The following is a 20,244-nucleotide window of genomic DNA, read 5'->3' on the forward strand; positions in this document are numbered from 1 at the left end:
TATGCCTATTATATGATGGGCAGAGGGGATAGAGAATGAACAGAACACACATGATTCCTGTTCCCCTGAAACTGTAGGTCCAGTAGGGAAACCAGATATTCACCAAATGTGAGCAAATGTGGTAGGTATTGTACAACAAAAGAATACTATAGACATGTCAGAAATATGCAAGTGGCCTGGTCTTGTGACGGCTGGAGTTTCTCAAGGGAGGAAAAGAGAACAGCAAGCCCAAATGAAAAATTATAAGTACAACAGACCTTCATTTTTCCACCAATATAAATATCTCTCATCTAATATTCCTTTTCATTAAAAAAAATTATGACTAGTCTCCAACTATATTTTTGGAATAATATGCAATATATAAGAGGATAACTGATCTAACTTATATAGATCTTATGCATTTAATCAATTAAAACTCAAGCTTTAAGAAATTAAAAAAGGGCTGAACAAGGTGGCACACACCAGCAATCCCAGCAACTCCAGAGGCTAAGGTAGGAGAATTGTAAATTTTGAGGCCAGCTTGGGCAACTTAGTGAGACCCTGTCTCAAAATAAAACATAAAAAGGACTGGGTATAAGCTGGGTACAGTGGAGCAAGCCTGTAATCCCAACAGCTCAGGAAGCTGAGACAGGAGGATCGCGAGTTCAAAGCCAACCTCAGCAACCATGAGGTACTAAGCAAGTCAGTGAGACCCTGTCTCTAAAAAAAATACAAAATTGAGCTAGGGATGTGGCTCAGTGATTGAGTGCCCCTGAGTTCATTCCCCAGTACAAAAAAAAAAAAAAAAAAAAAAACTAGATTTTTGTTCAGTGCTGAGTGCCCTTGGTTGCAATCCCAAGTACCAAAAGGAAATAAGAAAGAAATTACAAAAGGTAGGCCACCCACATAACTTCAGATATCTCCTAACTGATCAGTTACCACAGGTTTTAAGCATCTCCAACTTAAGTGAGACATGCTTAGAATCCCATGAAAGCTAAAAAGACTCCTTTGAGAATGTTGAAAGAGATATGACAACTTGATGTGGATTTGTTTTTCTTATATTTTGATGTAAACTAAGAGAGAAAAAAATGTCCAAATAGTTTATATAGATACCCTGCCCTAAAAGAAAAGAAGCACAACTCCCTGAACTCTTTAAGAGTAGATTACAGTGATACAGGGCTTAACTACCATGTGCAAGGCCCTGGGTTTGATCCCCAGCACTTCCAAAAAAAAAAAAAAAAAAAAAAATGAGTGGGTTGCACATAGTGTCTTCCTTCCAAAGACTGCAACAGAATGACTTTACAGTGGAAAGAGGTGACACACACACACAGTACCTCAGCCATATAATCAAGGGCAACATCAACAATGTAAATCATGTTGACATTGTCATATATATGTATATGTATGTATGTATGTATATGTATATGTACACACACACACACTCACACACATGAGCTGCTGGGGATTGAACCCAGGGCCTTGTACATGTGAGGCAAGCACTCTACCAACTCAGCTATATCCCCAGCCCAACAGTATATATTTTTGATAGGTTATAATGAAAATGGCAATTTACCTCTCTGCTCTTCCTTCCAAAATAACCTATACATAACCAAGTCTAACCATATGTTTTAGTCAGCTTTTTCACCACTGTGACTAACAGACCCAACCAGCACAGCAGAGGAGGAAAAGTTTATTTGGAGGCTTACAGTTTAGGAGGTCTCAGTCCACAGACAGCCATATCCATTCCTTGGGGTTCAAGGTGAGGCTGAACATCATGGAGGAAGAGTATGGCAGAGGGAAGCAGTTCACATGGTAATCAGAGAGCAGAGAGAAAGCTCTCCACTTGGCAGATACAAATATATACCCAAAGCCATGCCCCAAATTCTCACCTCCTCCAGTCACACTCTACCACTTCAATTACCACTCAGTTAATCCCTATCAGGGGATTAATTCGCTGATTGGGTTAATATTCTCAAAATACAATCATTTCTCCTCTGAACCTTCCTGCATCATATCACATGCGAAATTTTGGGGGATACCTCACATCCAAACCATAACACCATAAGAAAAACACAAGACAAATTTCAACAGAAAAGCATTCTATAAAATGTTTGACTAGTAGCACTGTTCAATTCTGTACAGGTCATCAAAACAAGGACAGTCTAAGAAGTGACACAGCCAGCTGGGCAGGGTGGCGCACGCCTGTAGTCCCAGTGGTTCCAGAGTCGGAGAGAGGAGGATCATGAGTTCAAAGCCAGCCTCAGCAAAAAGCAAGGCAATAAGCAACTCAGTGAGACCCTGTCTCTAAATAAAATACAAAATGGGGCTGGCATGTGGCTCAGTGGTCAAGTGCCCCTGAGTTCAATCCCTTGTGCCCCAAAAAATAAAACAAAATAAAATGTATCCCATAAAAATTCTGACAATACAAAAAAAAAGTTATAGAAGAGGCTTTTTAAAAATAATAAATGCGAGGCTGGGGTTGTAGCTCAGCAATAGAGCACTTGCCTAGCAAGTGTGAGGCACTGGGTTCAATCCTCAGCACCACATAAAAATAAATACATAAAATAAAGGTATTGTGTTCATCTACAACTTAAAAAAATTTTAATAATAATAAATGCCTTTTAATCCCACACACTGAAATACCCAATCCCAAATATACTAAATGTATGTGTGTCCTTGTGCAAGCGTCATACACACACACATACAGATACAAACACACTGAGATCCCCAGCCCTTTTTTTTAATTTTGGGACAAAGTCTTGATCAGTTGCCAATGCTGACCTTGAACTTAACAATACTCCTGCCTCAGCCTCCTCAGTCACCGTGATTGCAGGCATGCACTACCATGCCCACTTGCATGTTGCCATTTTACAAAATGCTTTCCAATAAATTATTTCATAGATTAAAGACACATGTTACAAAACAATGTTTACTCATATGGAATTGCCTGGAAAAGCATCCTGACACTATTTCAATTACTGAATTGTACTAAAACAATAAGAATGTTCTTTTAGAACACATATGCTTTAAACAACCAATCATGGAATTAATTTTCTTGTAATGATTACACAGGATTATTTTAATCAAAGAAAAATGTACATTATGAGTATAATTTATTTTAAATTGCCCCCCTTTTTTGGGCAGTACTAGGAATTAAACCCAGGGTACTTTACACTGAGCTACATCCCCAGTTCTTTTATTCTATTATTTTAAAACAGGGTCTTGCTAAGTTGCCGAGGCTATACTTAAACATGTGAACCCTGCCTCAGCCTCCTGAGTAGCTGGAATTACATGTGAGCACCACTGTGCCTGACTGGGTCCAAAATTTTTAAATGGCAAATAATCTCTTAAATCAATGGGAGATTTGACATGCAGAACTTTATATACGCACACACTTTTTTTAATTGCATAAAGCTAAAGTTGCAAAAAACCTTAATAACTTCCAAAATAAATAAAACCAAAAGCTTACAACTGAGTTGCCTATAAGGGAGACCAAAACGATTCCCTTATCTCTGAAAAGGCTAATTCATCAGAGCTACATTTGTATTTCTATTTGTAATTATAACACTCTGCTCATAAGTTACAAGAACAACAACAAAAAAAAAAACATGCTGCCTTGAATATTTTCTTTCTAGACAATAAAAATAAAATAAATGACCTTGGGCACAGTGGTGTACCCAGCAGCTCAGGAGGTTGAGGCAGGAGGATCACAAGTTCAAAGCCACACTCAGCAAAAGCAAGGTGATAAGCAATTCAGTGAGACTCCGTCTCTAAATAAAATACAAAATAGGGGTTGGGAAGTGGCTCAGTGGTTGAGCACCCCTGAATTCAATCTCTGGTACCCCCACAAAAAATGAAATAAAGTACACTGAAATTACTTTATACAATAATGAAAATTATATGTAAATCCTCAAATCCCTCTTCAGTTTTAAGTAATTGCAGAGTCCTTCCAATTTGTTAGTGGCTATGTAAGTCTTCAGACCATTTATCAAATGTACAAATACATGATACTAAACTATACCTAATACAAAAATGTACCTAAACCAAGTATTGCTATGCCTTTAAGAAGTTCTATTCATGTAGTTCTACAAAAAATAATGAGAATCAAAATGGAGAGAGAAGGGAGAAGGGGAAATTGAGATTAATTTTCAAAACAGTAGTGAAATCTGGCACATTACAAAAGACAAAATTCCTAACTATGTGCTTTTGGATGTTTTATTAGTCATTTTAAGTTGCTATTTTTATCAAAAGGTAGATAAAAGGAGTATGAATGTGTCAGAAAAAAAGGGCAGATAAAAGATGGTACAAAGTTAACAAAAGGAAATGAGCTCACTGTATTGCTTAGAATTCTGACAGCTCATTTACATAAACTTCAAACAAAAACTGAGTCAGCCCCCAATTGAAAAATGCCAAAGAGATACTACCAGTTCAGGATAGTGCTTCTTTGCCCAAACAATTGGACAATACTGAGTTTTGTATGCATCTGAGTTGATGAACACAGCCAGCCATGGATCATTATTTAAAATGCATACATCCAAAAAGACCTTTTTACTCCCCTTTTGAACCACCACCACACTGACCATTGTGCCATCCACTTGAGGCAGTAACTTGGTGATGGCTGATATTTTTAATGCACTAAAATCCTTGCATTCTACTTTGAATATCTATATTTTCTGAATAGTACATGTTACTATTTGAATATCTGCATTCCTCTAAAATTAATACATTTAAACTTAACTCCCAAGGTGACTGTGTAAAAGGCAGGACCATTGGGAGGCAATCAGGTCATGACGACTTCACCATTATGAATGGGATAAGTGCCCTTAAAAAAGGGCTTACTTTTGGGCCAGAGCTGTGTGTGGCTCAGTGGTAGAGCGCTTGCATCGCATGTGTGAGGCACTGGGTTCAATCCTTAGCACCACATAAAAATAAATAAATAAAATAAAGGTATTGTGTCCATCAACTAAATAAATAAATAAATATTTTATTTATTTATTTATTTATTTTTTTTAAAGAGTCTTGCTTTTTTTTTATCCCTCTCTTCCACCATTGAGGATATATATAAAACACCATCTGTGATGAACAGGCCCTCAACAGACACTGAACCTGCTGGCCCCTTGATCTTGGAATTTCCAGCCTTCAGAACTGTGAGAAACACATTTCTGTTGTTTATGGACTATCAAATCCAAGAACTTGTAACACCAGCCCAAACAAATTAAGACAGTGTAATAATTTAACAAATTTATTAATCTAACAAATATATACTGAGTACCTACTATGTGCCAAGAATGGTTTACTTACATACAGAGTACACCATGTTGAGTAAAGTAGACCAGACCCATCCCTATGGAACACAGATCCTATAGAACAGTCATCTTTTGAGAAATGAAGGGAGAGAAATAAGATGACAAGAAAGAAAAATGGGGAAAGAGTAACTAATCTACTTGGGTGCAGTCATTAAGAAGGTGGGAGAACATGTCAGCTAAATGCTGAAGATGGCCATAAAAAGTTCTTGTGGCAGGAAGCACACAGCAGTCTGAGAGACCCTCATGCTCAAACCTAGAGCAACAATGGCTCACGCAATCAAAAATGCTGAATAAGGTTTATAGGACTAGAGGGGAGAGAGGGAGGGTAAGAGTTGCCCTAGATGAGGTGGAAGCAGCTAAGATAGACTGGGATCTTCATCTTGAGAGATATGCAAACTCATGGAGATTTTTAAGCAAGGTAATGACATCTTGCCATTTTCTAAAAGGCTCAATCTGTCTTAATTCAAACATACTGTTAAGAAATAAATCATGCCGGGCAGGGTGATGCACACCTGTGATTCCAGCAGCTGGGGAGGCTGAGACTGGAGGATCGCGAATTCAAAGCCAGCCTCAGGAATAGCAAGGCGCTCAGTAAGACCCTGTCTCTAAATAAAATACAAAATTGGGCTAGGGCTATAGCTCAGTGGTCGAGTGCCCCTGAGTTCAATCCCTGGTACCAAACAAATCATCAGATAGTGTGGAAATCTGAGCACTGACAAGGCTATCTGATGAATACTGTTACTCTGTAGGTATGGTAACTGTCTTGTATTGTGACTTTTTTTAAAAAAGACCTTTTATTTTTGGTGCTGGGGAATTAAACCCAGGGCTTCACGCATACTATGAGTGTTCTAACTCCAAGCACTTTCCCAGTCCCCAAAAAAAGACATTGTCTTTTATAAAATACAGAAAAAAATGATACCATAAAGGCATATGTAGGTTAGATAATAATTCTATATCAATGTTAATCTTCTTGATAATTATGTGAAAGAACATCTTTGTTTTTAGGAAGCACATACTAAAATATTTGGAGGTAGGAAAAAAACTGTCATGTCTAGGATTCCAAATAATCTGGGGGTGGATTATTGATGTAATAACATTGTCCTTGAATTGACAGCTGTTAGAGCTGAGTGATGAGTATATAAGGGTTCCGTTTACTATTCTTTTTACTTTTTGTATATGTTTATAATTGTTTGTGTTAAAAAATTCTTGTTAAAAACAAGATAACTTTAGCTGCTGTGTAAAATATGAGTAAGATGTGGTTGGAAAGGCAGAACAGAGAGCAAAGAAAGCAGGAAAATATATTAGCCATTAGCCAGCTCCTAAAATAGCCCAGAAAAAATGTGATAGTCAACTTAAGCTAATGTAATAGGGTAGAGAGAGAAAAAATAACAGTTGGAAAATGTAATTTGGGGCATAGAAAACATCAGACCTGGTAATATGGAAGTTAAAGGAAACAGAAGAGACTAAAAATGTCTCCTAGGTATCTGTTTTGAGCATTATCTGTTTTGAGTATTATGGGTGGAAAAATTTACAGAAAAAGAAAAGAAGACTAGAAGAGGAAAAGGTATCCAATAGAGGAAGGGGGCAGATACCAACAGTCTATTTGAAACATACAAATTAAGATGACAGTGACATTCAAATGGGTGATCAAATGCTTTCTTTCCCATTACAGCTAACAAAATGCCCTAAGATAGAAGAGCATGGAGCAGTATCTCTATCCACAGAGTTATTTAATAAGGGAGGGAAAGAATTTAGTGCTAAAAGCAGAATCCTTCTGGCTTTAAGACACAAATCAGGGCATTACTATTCCAAGTCCAGGGAGTCAGATAAGTTCCTGAATCTGCAGAAAGGCAGCCACAAAGGCAAAGGCTTACTTAGGGGAGTTCACAGGTCATTTTGCTACCAACAATACCAGTGACCAAGTCTTCCTTCTTCACTGGGTCTCCTTGTTACAATGAGAGGATTGGACCAAAAGGAGCTTTTCTTGGAGCTATGAAATCCTGTCACTCCTCACAGTGAAAGGGAACATTTACAAGATCTAAATCTTAACTTAAAATAATGCACACACAAAGCCTCACATAAAGAACTAAACACTGGGAAGGTCCAAACAAACACAATACCAGACAGTAATAGCAGACCTAATAGTACAAAAGAAAATACACAAAGAAACAATCCAAGTAGTAACAAATACACGGTAAAGGCATGGGGTGCAGTTCACTATGGGCTTTTTAGAGAACTTTTATTTCTGTTTACTACATATCAGTGACCTTATGACTCTATGATACATAATTTTTCATTCTGAAATATCGCTGAAAACAAGATGTGGGTTAAACTGACAACTTGATCACCCTAGAGCAAAGTTAAGTTCTTTGGGGTGGGGGGGTAATTTGTTTCTGCCAATTACATGAGGGCACCACCAACCTAATCCATTTAAAATTAAATTACCTACTTGGAGTCATAGGGATCACTAGAATAACTTTTATCCAGACCCCAAACCAGCTTATGATCCATCAATTCCACTTCTAAGTATATAATGACAGAGAACTTACTACATGAATTCATACAAAGCCTACATATAATTATTCATAGCAGCATTATTCACAATAACCAAAAATGAAGCAACCAAATATTCACCAGCTTATGAATGAATAAACAAAATATGGTCTATGGATACAAATGAATATTATTCAGTCATAAGAAGGAATGAAGTACCAATACATATTGCAACTTTAAAAGCCAGAAAGAAAAGAACACATACTAGATGATTTTATTTACATGAAATGTCTACAGAGACAAATCTACCAACAAAAATTAGGTAAGTGGCAGCCTTGGTCTGAGGTGGGAATGAGGAATGATTGAAAAGGGGTACAGGTTTATTTTTAGGGCAATAAAAATATTTTTAAATTACACTGCAGTGAAGGTGGTATAATTCTTTAAATATACAAAAATTCATAAAAATTATATACCTAAAATAGTGATGTTCATGCAATATAAATGAATATCACAATAAGACTGTTTTAGAAATTTTCAGCATGGAGAATATCATGAGAGGTATTTTTCCTCCCTACTCATTACCAAGGATGAAATACAGGCACTTTCTTACTTTTCCTTCTGTATAACAGATTTGTTTTTTGTCTTCTCCTTTTTCTTATATAAATTCTCCTGTAAAATCCCTCATTGTATTTTTTCTTTCCTTAGTGATATATAACAATATCAATAGTATCTTAGAGCCAATAAAATAACTGTCAGCCTGGTTATGAAAATAAAGTTAAGGAAAGGAAAAATGCCACTGTCCAATTGTAGCCAAAAAAAGGACAGGGCTGGGGATATAGCTCAGTTGGTAGAGTGCCTGCCTCGCATGCACAAGGCCCTGGATTCAATCCCCAGCACCACCATCACCCCCCCCACACACCAAAAAAAAAAAAAAAAAAAAAGAGCAGACAAAAATGAAAATAAATACAACTCTGCCTATTGTTACCACTTATAATTCAAGCAGGATTAAGAAAAATACCAATTAGATACTTTTCCAGCTATCATTCAGCAAGCAATATTCATACTTAATTTACCTTAAAACAGAAAAAACTATGGTATCATCATCAACTAATCTAATCTAACGAGAAAAAAAAAATATGGCCCCAAAGGACTTATCTTATTCTAGTCCTACAACATATGGTTCAAAAGAGAAGGTATGAAGAAGTAAAAAGTCCATGAGAAATGCTATATTACAAAATATTTTTATTTTCATTGTAAGCATCCAATTACCTGGCTAAAAATGTCTGCCTATTCGCATTCTACAGGTAAATAAAAATTCACAGCAGTTCTTGCACATACACACATTCATCATCATTGTTTTCATATTGCCTTGGGACTCCATTAAACACCTACAAATTTCTACTAAAAATAAATCCAAAACTTTAATAAGATGCAATGGAATATGAGAGACCACTGCTGAGAACATATTAAACCTGCACCTGTTATCACAGTCTTTAAATGTAAGTTTGCTCTATCTCCCCAGACTTCACTAAACTACTATGAGAAGAAAATCTTGATTAACTAGTACCTCCCAGTGTTAGAGTTCTGTCCCATTGCCCACTGCAGTTTTCATGAAAGAGGTTCATCAAAAACACCACCAAGGGGCGTTGGATATCATGAAGGTATAGGGAAGATCAGTAGAGCAGAAGAAGGAGACTGAGAGGGAAAGAGGAGGGACAGAAAAGGGGAGGAAAGGCAGAATGGATGTGACAAAATTACGCTTTGTGCATGTGTGTGTGTGTGTGTGTATGTGTGTGTATGTATATATATCACAGTGAATGCTGCCTTTATATATACCTAATAAAGCACCAATAAATAAATAAATGAGTAAAAGGAAAATTAGTAAAGAAAGGGGAAGAGGGTAAGGAGAAGGGCAAGAAAGCAGGGGCACGGGGGTCTGAAATGGAGTAAATCCTATACATGTACGATTATGTCAAAATGAACCCTACTATTATGTATAAATATAAAAGCAAAAAAAACCCAACAAGTCATGACAGTTTCAAGTGGCTAGTCCATTCCCCACTTGTAAGGACAGGAATCTTCTGTGACCTGCATCCATGACCTACAGGAACTCCACACCCATTGCCCTATCCTCTGGCCACTGTCTTCAAAACTGCTTTTTTTATTTATTTTTATTTATTCTTCATGTGCCATGTCAGTGGATTTATTAACAGACTTTATTACACCCACCTCTATGTTGTCAGATGCAGTAATTGGGCACAAACACTGAGAAAGGAGAATACCAGGCAGAGCATTAAGAGTTGTTAAATCAGGAAGCAATCTAGAACTGCAAGTTACATACAGCAGATTTCTAAATATCATGAGATTGGGCAAATTTATAGTCCTTCCCTAGGGAGTCACCTCCTCATGCCAATCAGGTCATACTATTCATAAAAAATTTTAATTTTGCAAAAGGATATGGTCAATGTGCCACTTTTGTTTTTAATCTCTAATTTTTCCTCAAATTCTAAGTGGCAGAGAATTTAGTGTGATCTACCAGTTTGTAAAACTAGCAATTTCCCAAGATACTTGGGAACTGAGTTGTTATCCTAAAGACCTGGAAATAGGAAAATCTATGTCTAAGTGGTAAATCCATTAGGCAAAAAAGAAAAATAGAAAGGAAGCTCCTTTGTGAAAACAATTTAAGGTCCCCTTCATCTGTTTGCATGAATCTGTTCATTAGGAATTTAAGAGAAATTAATCATCAGCTTGGCAAGAGCACCCTAGCTTGCTTAAGTATTTCTATCTGCACTGGGAACATAAAACCAAAATGTGTGGTTCATTCAGCATCAGGAAAAAAAATCTACTGAATTTAGCAGCCACTGGGTCACAAAGTGAATGCTTAGCACTATAAATCTAAGAGGAACAGGAGAGAAATACTGACAAACTTTGAAATTAGGATTAACTGAAAGTTCACATAAAAAAAGAGACTTAAAAACTTTTTACAAGTAACATGCAATTACAATCAGAGGAAACAAATATTCAATTTAAAAAAAAAAAACACTATCAAATTATTTCTGCAACATTTTTAATCTCAAAAAAAAGTTTCAGCGATGAAGGACACCCAAGTGAAAGCATCACCATTGTCTGTTGGAGAAATAAAAGGATCCTTCCAGGAGGCTTTTCCCTCTCTCTTTTAGCCAGAACATCTGTCTTCCTGTGCTTTTGGACTCTGACACATTTTAGAACTCACACCATCATATCTTCTTCAATACAGACTTGTATTACACCTAAAGACCTTGCTTTCTTAGATTTCTGTGTGCATTGTTTCTTATGTTCTCTAAGACTGTTTCTGAAACATTGTTATGTTCTCTTTTAATGTTGTGGAAATGTCCCCATACAGACTTCTTTCCCTTTATTTCTTGCTTCCCTTGGTGTCAAGCTTTGCCAACTGTAAATCTTGGGACTTGTGAGCCTCTATAATCACACGAGCCAATCCTTATGGTAAATTTCTTCATATAGAGCTTTTGGTCCTATTTTTCTGGAGAACCTAGACTAACATGAAGGGGACAATAGATGTGCTTTATATTTATTTAAATTAAATTTCATATAATCCACCCAATAAATTTATGAGAGGATGAGGAAATGGGCTCAGAGAAACTGGTCCAGGCCTTCCAGTCAGCAACAGGCAGACTGGGACTAGAGCTCATGTAGGCAGGTACATGTAAACAAAGTGAAACTACATTGCTGTGCTTTGAAACTCTATGGTTTTGTGGAATAGTTACTTTCCTATTTCACTACCAGTTTTGCTATTAACAACAACCTGACTTCTAAGCCAGGCGCAGTGGCGCATACCTATAATCCCAGCTATTCAGGAGGCTGAGGCAGGAGGATCACAAGTTCAAAGCCAGCCTCAGCATAGTGAGGCACTTAGCAACTCACTGAGACCCTGTCTCTAAATAAAATACAAAATAGGGCTGGGGATGTGGCTCAGTGGTCAAGTGCCCCTGAGTTCATTCCCGGTACTCCAACCCACCCACCCCCCCCAAAAAAAAACTGACTTCTAAACCCAATCCCCCTAACACACACACACACACACACACACACACACACACACACACACACACCACCTCCCTGAACTCTATATGATAAAATTATTCAAGAGACTAAAAAGCAAAGTTTATTAGAATCAGATCAAAATCAATTGTAAAGAAACTCCAGTGCAGATCTATAATAGAAGTAAAGTGCAAAATTTTTAGAGCAGGAACAGCAATGCCTGACTCTTGTGACCTAGGCTCTAATTCACAAAGCTGAGGTTCTCTATCAGGTGAAGTATTACTATACTGTACTGCTATGACCAAGGTGAAAGAAGTCTGTATGGGGACATTTCCACAACATTAAAAGAGAAAATAAAAGTGTTTCAGAAACAATCTTAGAGGACATACGAAATAATGCACACAGAAATCTAAAAAAGCAAAGAAAATTCTAGAATGGGTAAATTTTATAATTTGGATCTTGACTGTCCCCCAAAGGTCCATGTGGTAAAAAGCGTGGTCCCCAAGCTAATGCTACTGGGAGGTGGAAAAACTTTTAGGAAGTGGTAGAACCTTTAAGAAGTGAGGCCTAGAGGAAGGAACTTAGGTCACCAGGGGCAAGCCCTACAGGGGACAGTGAGACACCAGCCCCTTCCTTCCTTTTGCTTCCTGGCAACGTGGAAAGTGGTTTTGCTCCATCATGTGCTCCTACTATGATGTGCTGCCTCACCACGGGCCCAAAGCAATGGGGCCACTAAATCTTGAACTGGAACTGGAACCTCTAGAACTGTGAACAAGAAATAAAGCTTTTCTCTTTATAGTTAATAATGTCAAGTATTTTGCTAAAGTGATAGAATGTCAACTAACACAACAAGCCTTTGGATTTGTTAAGCTGAGCAGGACAGGGAAGTTAAAAGTACGAAAAAGAAAGAAAATACTGACAGCGGCAGTTAAATACATCCAAAAAGAGGCAAAGAGGCAATGAAGGGAAAATGTTAGATAATTAGATAGTGAAGAAATGTTAAGGAACTATTGTTTTCAGGATGAGAAAAACTATAATATGGTTCACAATAGAATAAAAGAAGCCAATGGGATATTACTCAGCTTTAAAGAAGAGTGAAATTATGACATTTGCCAGTAAATGGTTGAAGTTGGAGAATATCATGCTAAGTAAAATAAGCCAATCTCCCCAAACCAAAGGCCAAATGTTTTCTCTAATATGCAGATGCTAATTCACAATAAGGTGCGGGGGGGGGGGGGGGGGGGGGGGCGGGGGGGGGGCGACACGGACGGATACACGCGTTACCTTAGATTTGGTAGAGCGAAGTAATGGGAGGGAGGAGAGAGGATGTGGGGACAGGAAAGATAGTAGAATGAAACAGACATTTTTATTGTATGTATGTATGTATGTATGTGACCACATGACCAATATGATTCTGCAACATGTACACTCAGAAAAATGAGAAATTATATCCCATCTATGTATGATATATCAAAGTGCATAACTGCATTCTACTGTCATGTATAATAAAAACGAATTTAAAATTTTTTAAAAACCAAGTCAAGGCACACAGACTTGCTGATTTCCTCATGTGAAAAGCACATGAAGAGGCATCTGATCGATATGAAACAAAAACAACTCCATCACAAGGATCCCTTTTGGACACTGTTTTCCTAAGAATCAGTCATACTAGTATTAAAACATCTAAAACAGCTGAACAAAAGAGCAATTATTGTGCAAACACAGAATACAAATCAAAGGAACAGACTAGGAAGCCCAAAACAGTGTTATTATTTTAATATATTTATCATTCTATAAAAGAAGCATCATACATAAATTTTCTTTCCTCATGGACTTAGAAAATAATGCTGGAATATGTAATAGCCTAATAATTTTAGGGCTGGCATGACATAGGGATTTTAATTAATTTCAAATGGCTTAAACTCAGTTTTGTTTTGATCCCTTTTTTTTTTTGGTATAATCCAATTTTTAAAAACTATTAGGAATCACTTTCAGAGCCTCTCATACACCCCAAAGGTAAAGCTGCTACCAGCCTAATGCAGCCAGTGCATGCTGGAAGCTACACAAGTACTAATATGTGCTGCTCCTTGGGTCTCATCAGGTGCAACAGCCCATCTCCCTCTGTGAGGCCAGACCTCTTCCTGGCTTGCGTCTAGTGTTCAAGCCTCCTGGGGACAGCAGTACCTCACTGATGAATTCTAGTCAGCAGTACACAGCCCAAACATTTCCCATCACCTGAACTACTGACTCCTTCTGTGGCCCAAGCTCAGTTTCTGCCAGTACCCAGAGTGGAGCCATAGTGTCAGGGTTGAATGTTATAAGATTTCTATATGTCAATAACTCACTAATCTTAAAAGTGATTTTTTAAAACATCACAATGAGCACAGGAAAAATTGTTTTTCCTCTGCTTTCACACCATAGCCATCAACATAAAAAACCTCTGTGATTCCAAAAGATACAGGGATTTCTTCCCAACAGCAAACAAGTAATCAGTTCTGCAGCTGAAAACAGTTGAGGGTCCTCTAATTTGTCTCAATTCTGACACTCTTTCTGAGATAGCTTCATATCTCACAGATTGAGGGCTCAGTCTCTAAGCCTGGCTCCCTTTACTTCAGATGCCATTTGCAAGCCCTAGGTTGTTCTATCTGTGCTTCTGATTGACCAGCTATAAATCGGAGCTCCCAAAATCCCATTATTGGGTGTGATTAATGTGCTCAAGCTACTCACAGAACTCAGGGAAATACAATTACTGGTTTATTATACAGGATATCATCAAGGATACAGATGAATTGAAGAACAGGGCTAGAGGTATAAAACAACCTCCTAGACACCTCCACATGTTTAACTATCCAGCTCTTTGAACATTCTTTTTGGCCTCTTATGGAAATTTCACAGCATAGGCATGATGGAAACACAAACAACTATGTAGCAATGTAGCCGAAACTCAGCAAGCCCTGTCTGTTCAGATTCTTCTTGGCCTCTCCAAGCAGCATTCCTTCTTCCCAGGTATGGGAGAAGATCCCTTCTGAATAGGGATCTAATGACCCATTGTCAGACAGGGTAAGTCTATGGATATTACTTGCCTTCAAGAGAAGAAATTTTAGTTCCTATGGTTAGCCTTGGGGAAAGAGCTGTAATCGGGGAACAAAAAAACAAATAAACAAATACACACACACAAAAAAAAAAACACATCATAATACCACAAATAAACTTATTCCAAAGAGCACAATATGAAAAAATATAGGGGGAAAAAAGTAACTTTACAGTGGAGAAACCTAGCAAATACTATCTCAAGCCAGGTGATCAAGTTTAATATCACAGTGGTCAGTCTCATGGATATCATGTACCTTTGATGTGTTGAGAGTGGCCCTTTACCTCTGTGGTCTCCCTCCCAAGAACACATGACCTCAAACAAACCATAAGGAAAAAAAAAAATCTCAATTAAGGAACATTCTACAAAATAACTCACCAATTAAAACTGCCAATGTCATCAAAAACAAGGAAAGTCTGTGAAACTGTAACAATCAAGTTCCCTAAGGGGGCATGATAACTAAACATAATGTAGTTTGCTAGCCAGGATCCTGGGACAGAAAAAGACACTAGCTGAAAGCCAAAGAAATATGAATAATGTAAGGACTGTCCCTAATAATAATGTATCTGTGTTCATTTATTTTCCATTACTGTAATGAGTTTCTGAGATAAATCAATTTAAAAAGAGTTAAGAGTTATTTTGGCTCAAATTCTGGAGGTTTAAGTTCATGGTCAGTTGGTCCCACTGCTTTTGGACCTGTGATGAGGCAGCAAATCACAGTAGGAACACATAACAGAGGAAGCCCATTTGGCTCATGGCAGCCAAGCAGAGAAAAAGAAGAGAGGCCAGGGTACCCTAATCCCTTTCAAGGACACATCCCTGGTGACCTAAAACCTCTCACTGGGCCCCACCTCTCTCTCTCTTTTTTTTTTTTTAAGAGAGAGAGAGAGAATTTTTTAATATTTTATTTTTTATTTTTCAGCAGACACAACATCTTTGTTTGTATGTGGTGCTGAGGATCGAACCCGGGCCCCACGCATGCCAGGCGAGCGCGCTACCGCTTGAGCCACATCCCCAGCCCTGGGCCCCATCTCTTAAAGTTTTCTACTATCTTCCAACAGTGCCAAACTGGGGAAGAAGACTTTGGGGGGCATTCCAGATTCAAACTACAACAGTATCCATATTGGATCATTAATTGTAACAAATGTAACATGCTAATTTAAGAAATTAATAACAAGGAAAACTAGGTATGGGGCATACAGGAACTCTGCACTATTTTCACAATAATTCTATAAATCTGAAACTGTTCCAAAATAGACAGAATATTTTTCCTGAACTCCTAAACACATTGAAACTTTCTGTAATCATAAAAATATTTGACAACATAAACACTAAAATTTTTGGACAAAATAAAATTTGTAATTCTAAGATAAAAATTCCACTTTGAGGGCTAGAGTTGTGGCTCAGCAGTTGGGTGCTTGCCTACCACATGCGTGGCCCTAGGTTCAATCCTCAGCACCACATATAAATAAAATAAAGGTACTGTGTCCAACTACAACTAAAAAATAAATATTAAAAAAATACCACTTTGAGAAAAATATCTATAACAAATATGACAAAAAATTAGGGCATATATAGTCTAAAGTCCTTAAAAGAAACGTTGAAGGAAAAGTTAAACAGGCTAGAAGATTAAAAAGTCATACAAAAGGAAGTGTTATATAACAAGCAATGAATAAGAGAATAAGGAAAATCAAAGAAAAACCAGTATCATTTCAGTAGCAAACTATTTTTCAAATAATATCCAGTGATGGTAATGCTACATTTAAATGATTTCACTTCACAGTGTTGTAGCCTTGTAAACAGATAAAATTCTTTTTCAAAGTGCTAAGTACTAAATCACATGTCTGCCCACACTGTTACCTATAAATTCACATTTGAAGCCCTAACCTCCAATATGATCATATTTAAAGACTGGGCCTTGGGTAGATTATTATGATTATATGAAGTCATGAGAATGGGGCCCTCATGGTGGGATTGTGCCCTTACTAGAAAAGACACCAGAGAACTTGCTCCATCTTTCTCTCTGTCATGTGAAAATACAGATAAAGAAGGTGGCCATCTGCAAGCCAAAAGAGAATCCTTGCCAGAACCCAACCATGCTGATGCCCTACTCCCAGAATTACAGCCTCCAAAAAGCTGAGAAAATAAACTTGTTATGTAAGCCACCCAATCTACTGTATTTTGTATGGCAGCCTAAGCTAACAAATATAGAAAGGAAAATTTAAATATATGAAGAAAAAAAAAAAATAAAAAAAAATTAAAAAAAAAAATAAATAAATAAATATATGAAGAGCAATAAACATATGTATCCTTTAATCCAAAAATCCTACTTCTGTAATGTTGATCTTTGGAAATCATTCAAAATATGATAAAGCTATATGCATGAAAATATTCATTACTTAGTTTTAAGTTTGTAAACTCCCAGTAACAACCTAAATGTCTAACAAAGGAGAGTGATTAAGTTGTGGTATTCTACTTGATTCTAATATAATTTAGTCATTTAAAATTATTACAAAAACTATAGAGGCTTAGAGTAAATGCCTGTAACAAAACTAAATGCAAATATAATAAGAGGTTAACCATGTAAATAAATATGAGCAAGTATTAAGAAGGTTAGCTATAAAATAAAATAATTTGTTGGAAAATATTTTATTTTATGATGTTATAAAAAATAATACTAAAAAATACATTGGAGAGTAACATTAGAGGGGCTGAGGTTGTAGCTCAGTGGTTGAGTGCTTGCCTCGCATGCATGAGGCATTGGGTTCGATCCTCAGCACCACATAAAGAAATATATTGTGTCCATCTACAAATATATATATATATTTTATATTTATATTTTTATATATATTTAAAAAAGAGAGAGAGAAAGTAACATTAGGTAGATTATTTCTTTAGGATAATCACATCCTAACTCTTTTTAATTACAGAGTAGTGACTTTCAACACTGGGCACTACTCTAAAAAAAGAGAATGAAATTTACATTTTACATATGAAAACCATCAATTTTTAATTATAACTTAGTTTTTATTATATTATTACTTACATAGAGATGGTTTCCAAGGCATCTTCAAAGATATCCTGGAGAGGGGAGATAAAAAACACAATGAATTTCTCAAGAATTAAGGATTTTAATGTAAAAAAAGAAAATGAGTATGTATTTGGGGGCGGGGTTTGGCAGAAGGGTAAAGCATGCAGTAGAATCATCCATCTCTGACAAGTGGAATTCCTTTCACAGAAATCTGTGAATTTAAGTGATGTACATATGTTGTTAATTACAATTAACAACAGATAATTCAGAATACTTAGAATATTCAGCCTGCAATCAAACTGGACTGCTTTGAAGAGAAGGTGACTTCTTTAATGGAGCTATCTTTCACTTCTCAGTCTCATTCGTTCCGGATATAGAATACAACACATAAACAACAGGACTTTCCCAGTGCAGTCTTCTTTTTGTGCTAGCCAAGATAGCATCACCTAGGCCTTCACTTCATAGCTACTTGAACTACCCTCCTAGCTTTTTCTGCCACTTGCCTTCCTCTAGCTAAATCTGTACCAATACAAGAGCCCCTTCCTTCATGCCACTAGTCTGTTCAAAAGCTATAACAAAAGACAAATCTAAATTCACACACACACATACACACACTCACAAATCCATACACACTCCACACTCACATATACTGACTCACAGTCATACAACACACACTCACAAACACACATAACCTAGCTCAAAAACTCACATACATAATAGCTCCCTCATAGCAGCAAAATCAAAACCAAGCCCCTCATCCACTATGGTTTGGGATTCACCACAACTCCTACAAGGATCACCTCACTGTCTCCCTACTCCTATTCATGAGACCCACCATTCCATCCTTTTTCTCTCTCTCCTTTTAATAAGCACCTTGCCATTCCACTGCTCTAGACCTCTTTAAGAGCTTTCTACTGCACTTAGAGTAAACCCAAACTCCTTCCCACAATCTTTGGAGCCCTCAAATAGCCTTTCCATTATCCAATCACATCTCCACTCATCCTCCTCTTGTCAACCACATGAGCCACAGATTTTTCTGTTCCTTGAACAGGCCATATTCATCCTGTATCTTTCTGCACTGTTCATTCTTTCTCCTTCTCTCAACCATTCCCATGCTGACTCCTTTTCATTCTTCAGATCAAAAAGTCACTTCTTCAAGGATATTGTCTCTAGCCAACACCCTAATTAAAGTTACTAAGAACAGCAATTTACTTATAGTTTCTCATCATCTTATTTATTTCATTCATAATACTTTCCAAAATCATCTTCCTTGTTTATATAGTTACTGTCCGTCTCCACCAGAGCAGGCTCTCAACATGTAAACAGAAAATCATCAGGGCTTGGCATAGAAATGTTGCTCAATAAATACTTGTTGCCTAATGAATGAAAGAATTGAGCTTGGACTGCCAAGGCATGTATCCTTGTAGGCAAGAGTTTTCCATGCCTTCTCCAGTTCTCCACCCTTCTCACAAACCTCAACTTCCCTCCTTTCTTCCTTCTTGCCTCCCTCCCTCCCTTCACAACTTGGGAAACCAGCTCTCCATATAAAAGGAGGCAAGCTGATTTTCTCCCTCCCTCCCTCCCTCCTTCCCAGAGATGCTCTACCTCTGAGCTACATCTCTAACCATTTTTATCATTTGAGAAAGGGTCTGGCTGGTTGCCTGGATGGCAACTCAAACTTGGAATCCTCCTGCCTCAGTGCCTCCACCCCCCACACACACCTGAGTATTACAGACATATACCATGGCTACCAGGTAATATTTCCATAGAGCAAGAAATATGCCCCCAGCCCCACCTTCAAAAATTGAAAAAAGAAGGACTATCAAGTAAGAAGTCACTTAAGCAACATCCCTCTATTTTGTTGAAACATCCCATTGACTTCTGTAAATAAGTCACACTCTATGAAAACCAGACAAAAAGTGAAACATTTTTCATTTTAAGAAGAGGGTATTTGTAAAGAACCAGGCATTACTGCATACCTATCATATCCCAGGCACTTTACAAAAGCTGTGCCACTTGCTTCTTCCAATTTGTAGCAAGTAATTCCAACTGTAAGTAATTCTCTGCCCCACATTACACAGCTAATAAGTGAAGAAACTGGGGCTCAATCTAAGGTTTCTTTAACTTCAAAGTATTCTTTTTAATGTTAATAAAATACATACAAAACTTGGAATGAGGCAATTGGGTGAGATGGGGAGGAAGTGAGAAATAAGGAGGCAGGGAGCCCTCCCAATGCCAGGCTGCAGCATTGTTTAAGGAGCCCTGCCAAGGCTTATTTAACTCTCCAGACAATGTACTTGTATTTGACC

At 37.3% G+C, this 20,244-nt stretch overlaps 1 protein-coding gene across 1 annotated transcript in view; it reads right to left on the minus strand.

Moving 5' to 3' along the window:
- Positions 1-20,244, minus strand: part of Ttc39b (tetratricopeptide repeat domain 39B) — a 121,960-nt gene that overhangs the window by 67,663 nt on the left and 34,053 nt on the right. Inside the window, exon 2 of the mRNA XM_027950629.2 lies at positions 17,951-17,985. Within this exon, the coding sequence (XP_027806430.1) occupies positions 17,951-17,985 (35 nt within the window). The remainder of the gene's footprint in view (positions 1-17,950; positions 17,986-20,244) is intronic.

This window comes from Marmota flaviventris, chromosome 13 (assembly GCF_047511675.1).
Source record: "Marmota flaviventris isolate mMarFla1 chromosome 13, mMarFla1.hap1, whole genome shotgun sequence".
In the NCBI taxonomy this organism is placed as follows: Eukaryota; Metazoa; Chordata; class Mammalia; order Rodentia; family Sciuridae; genus Marmota; species Marmota flaviventris.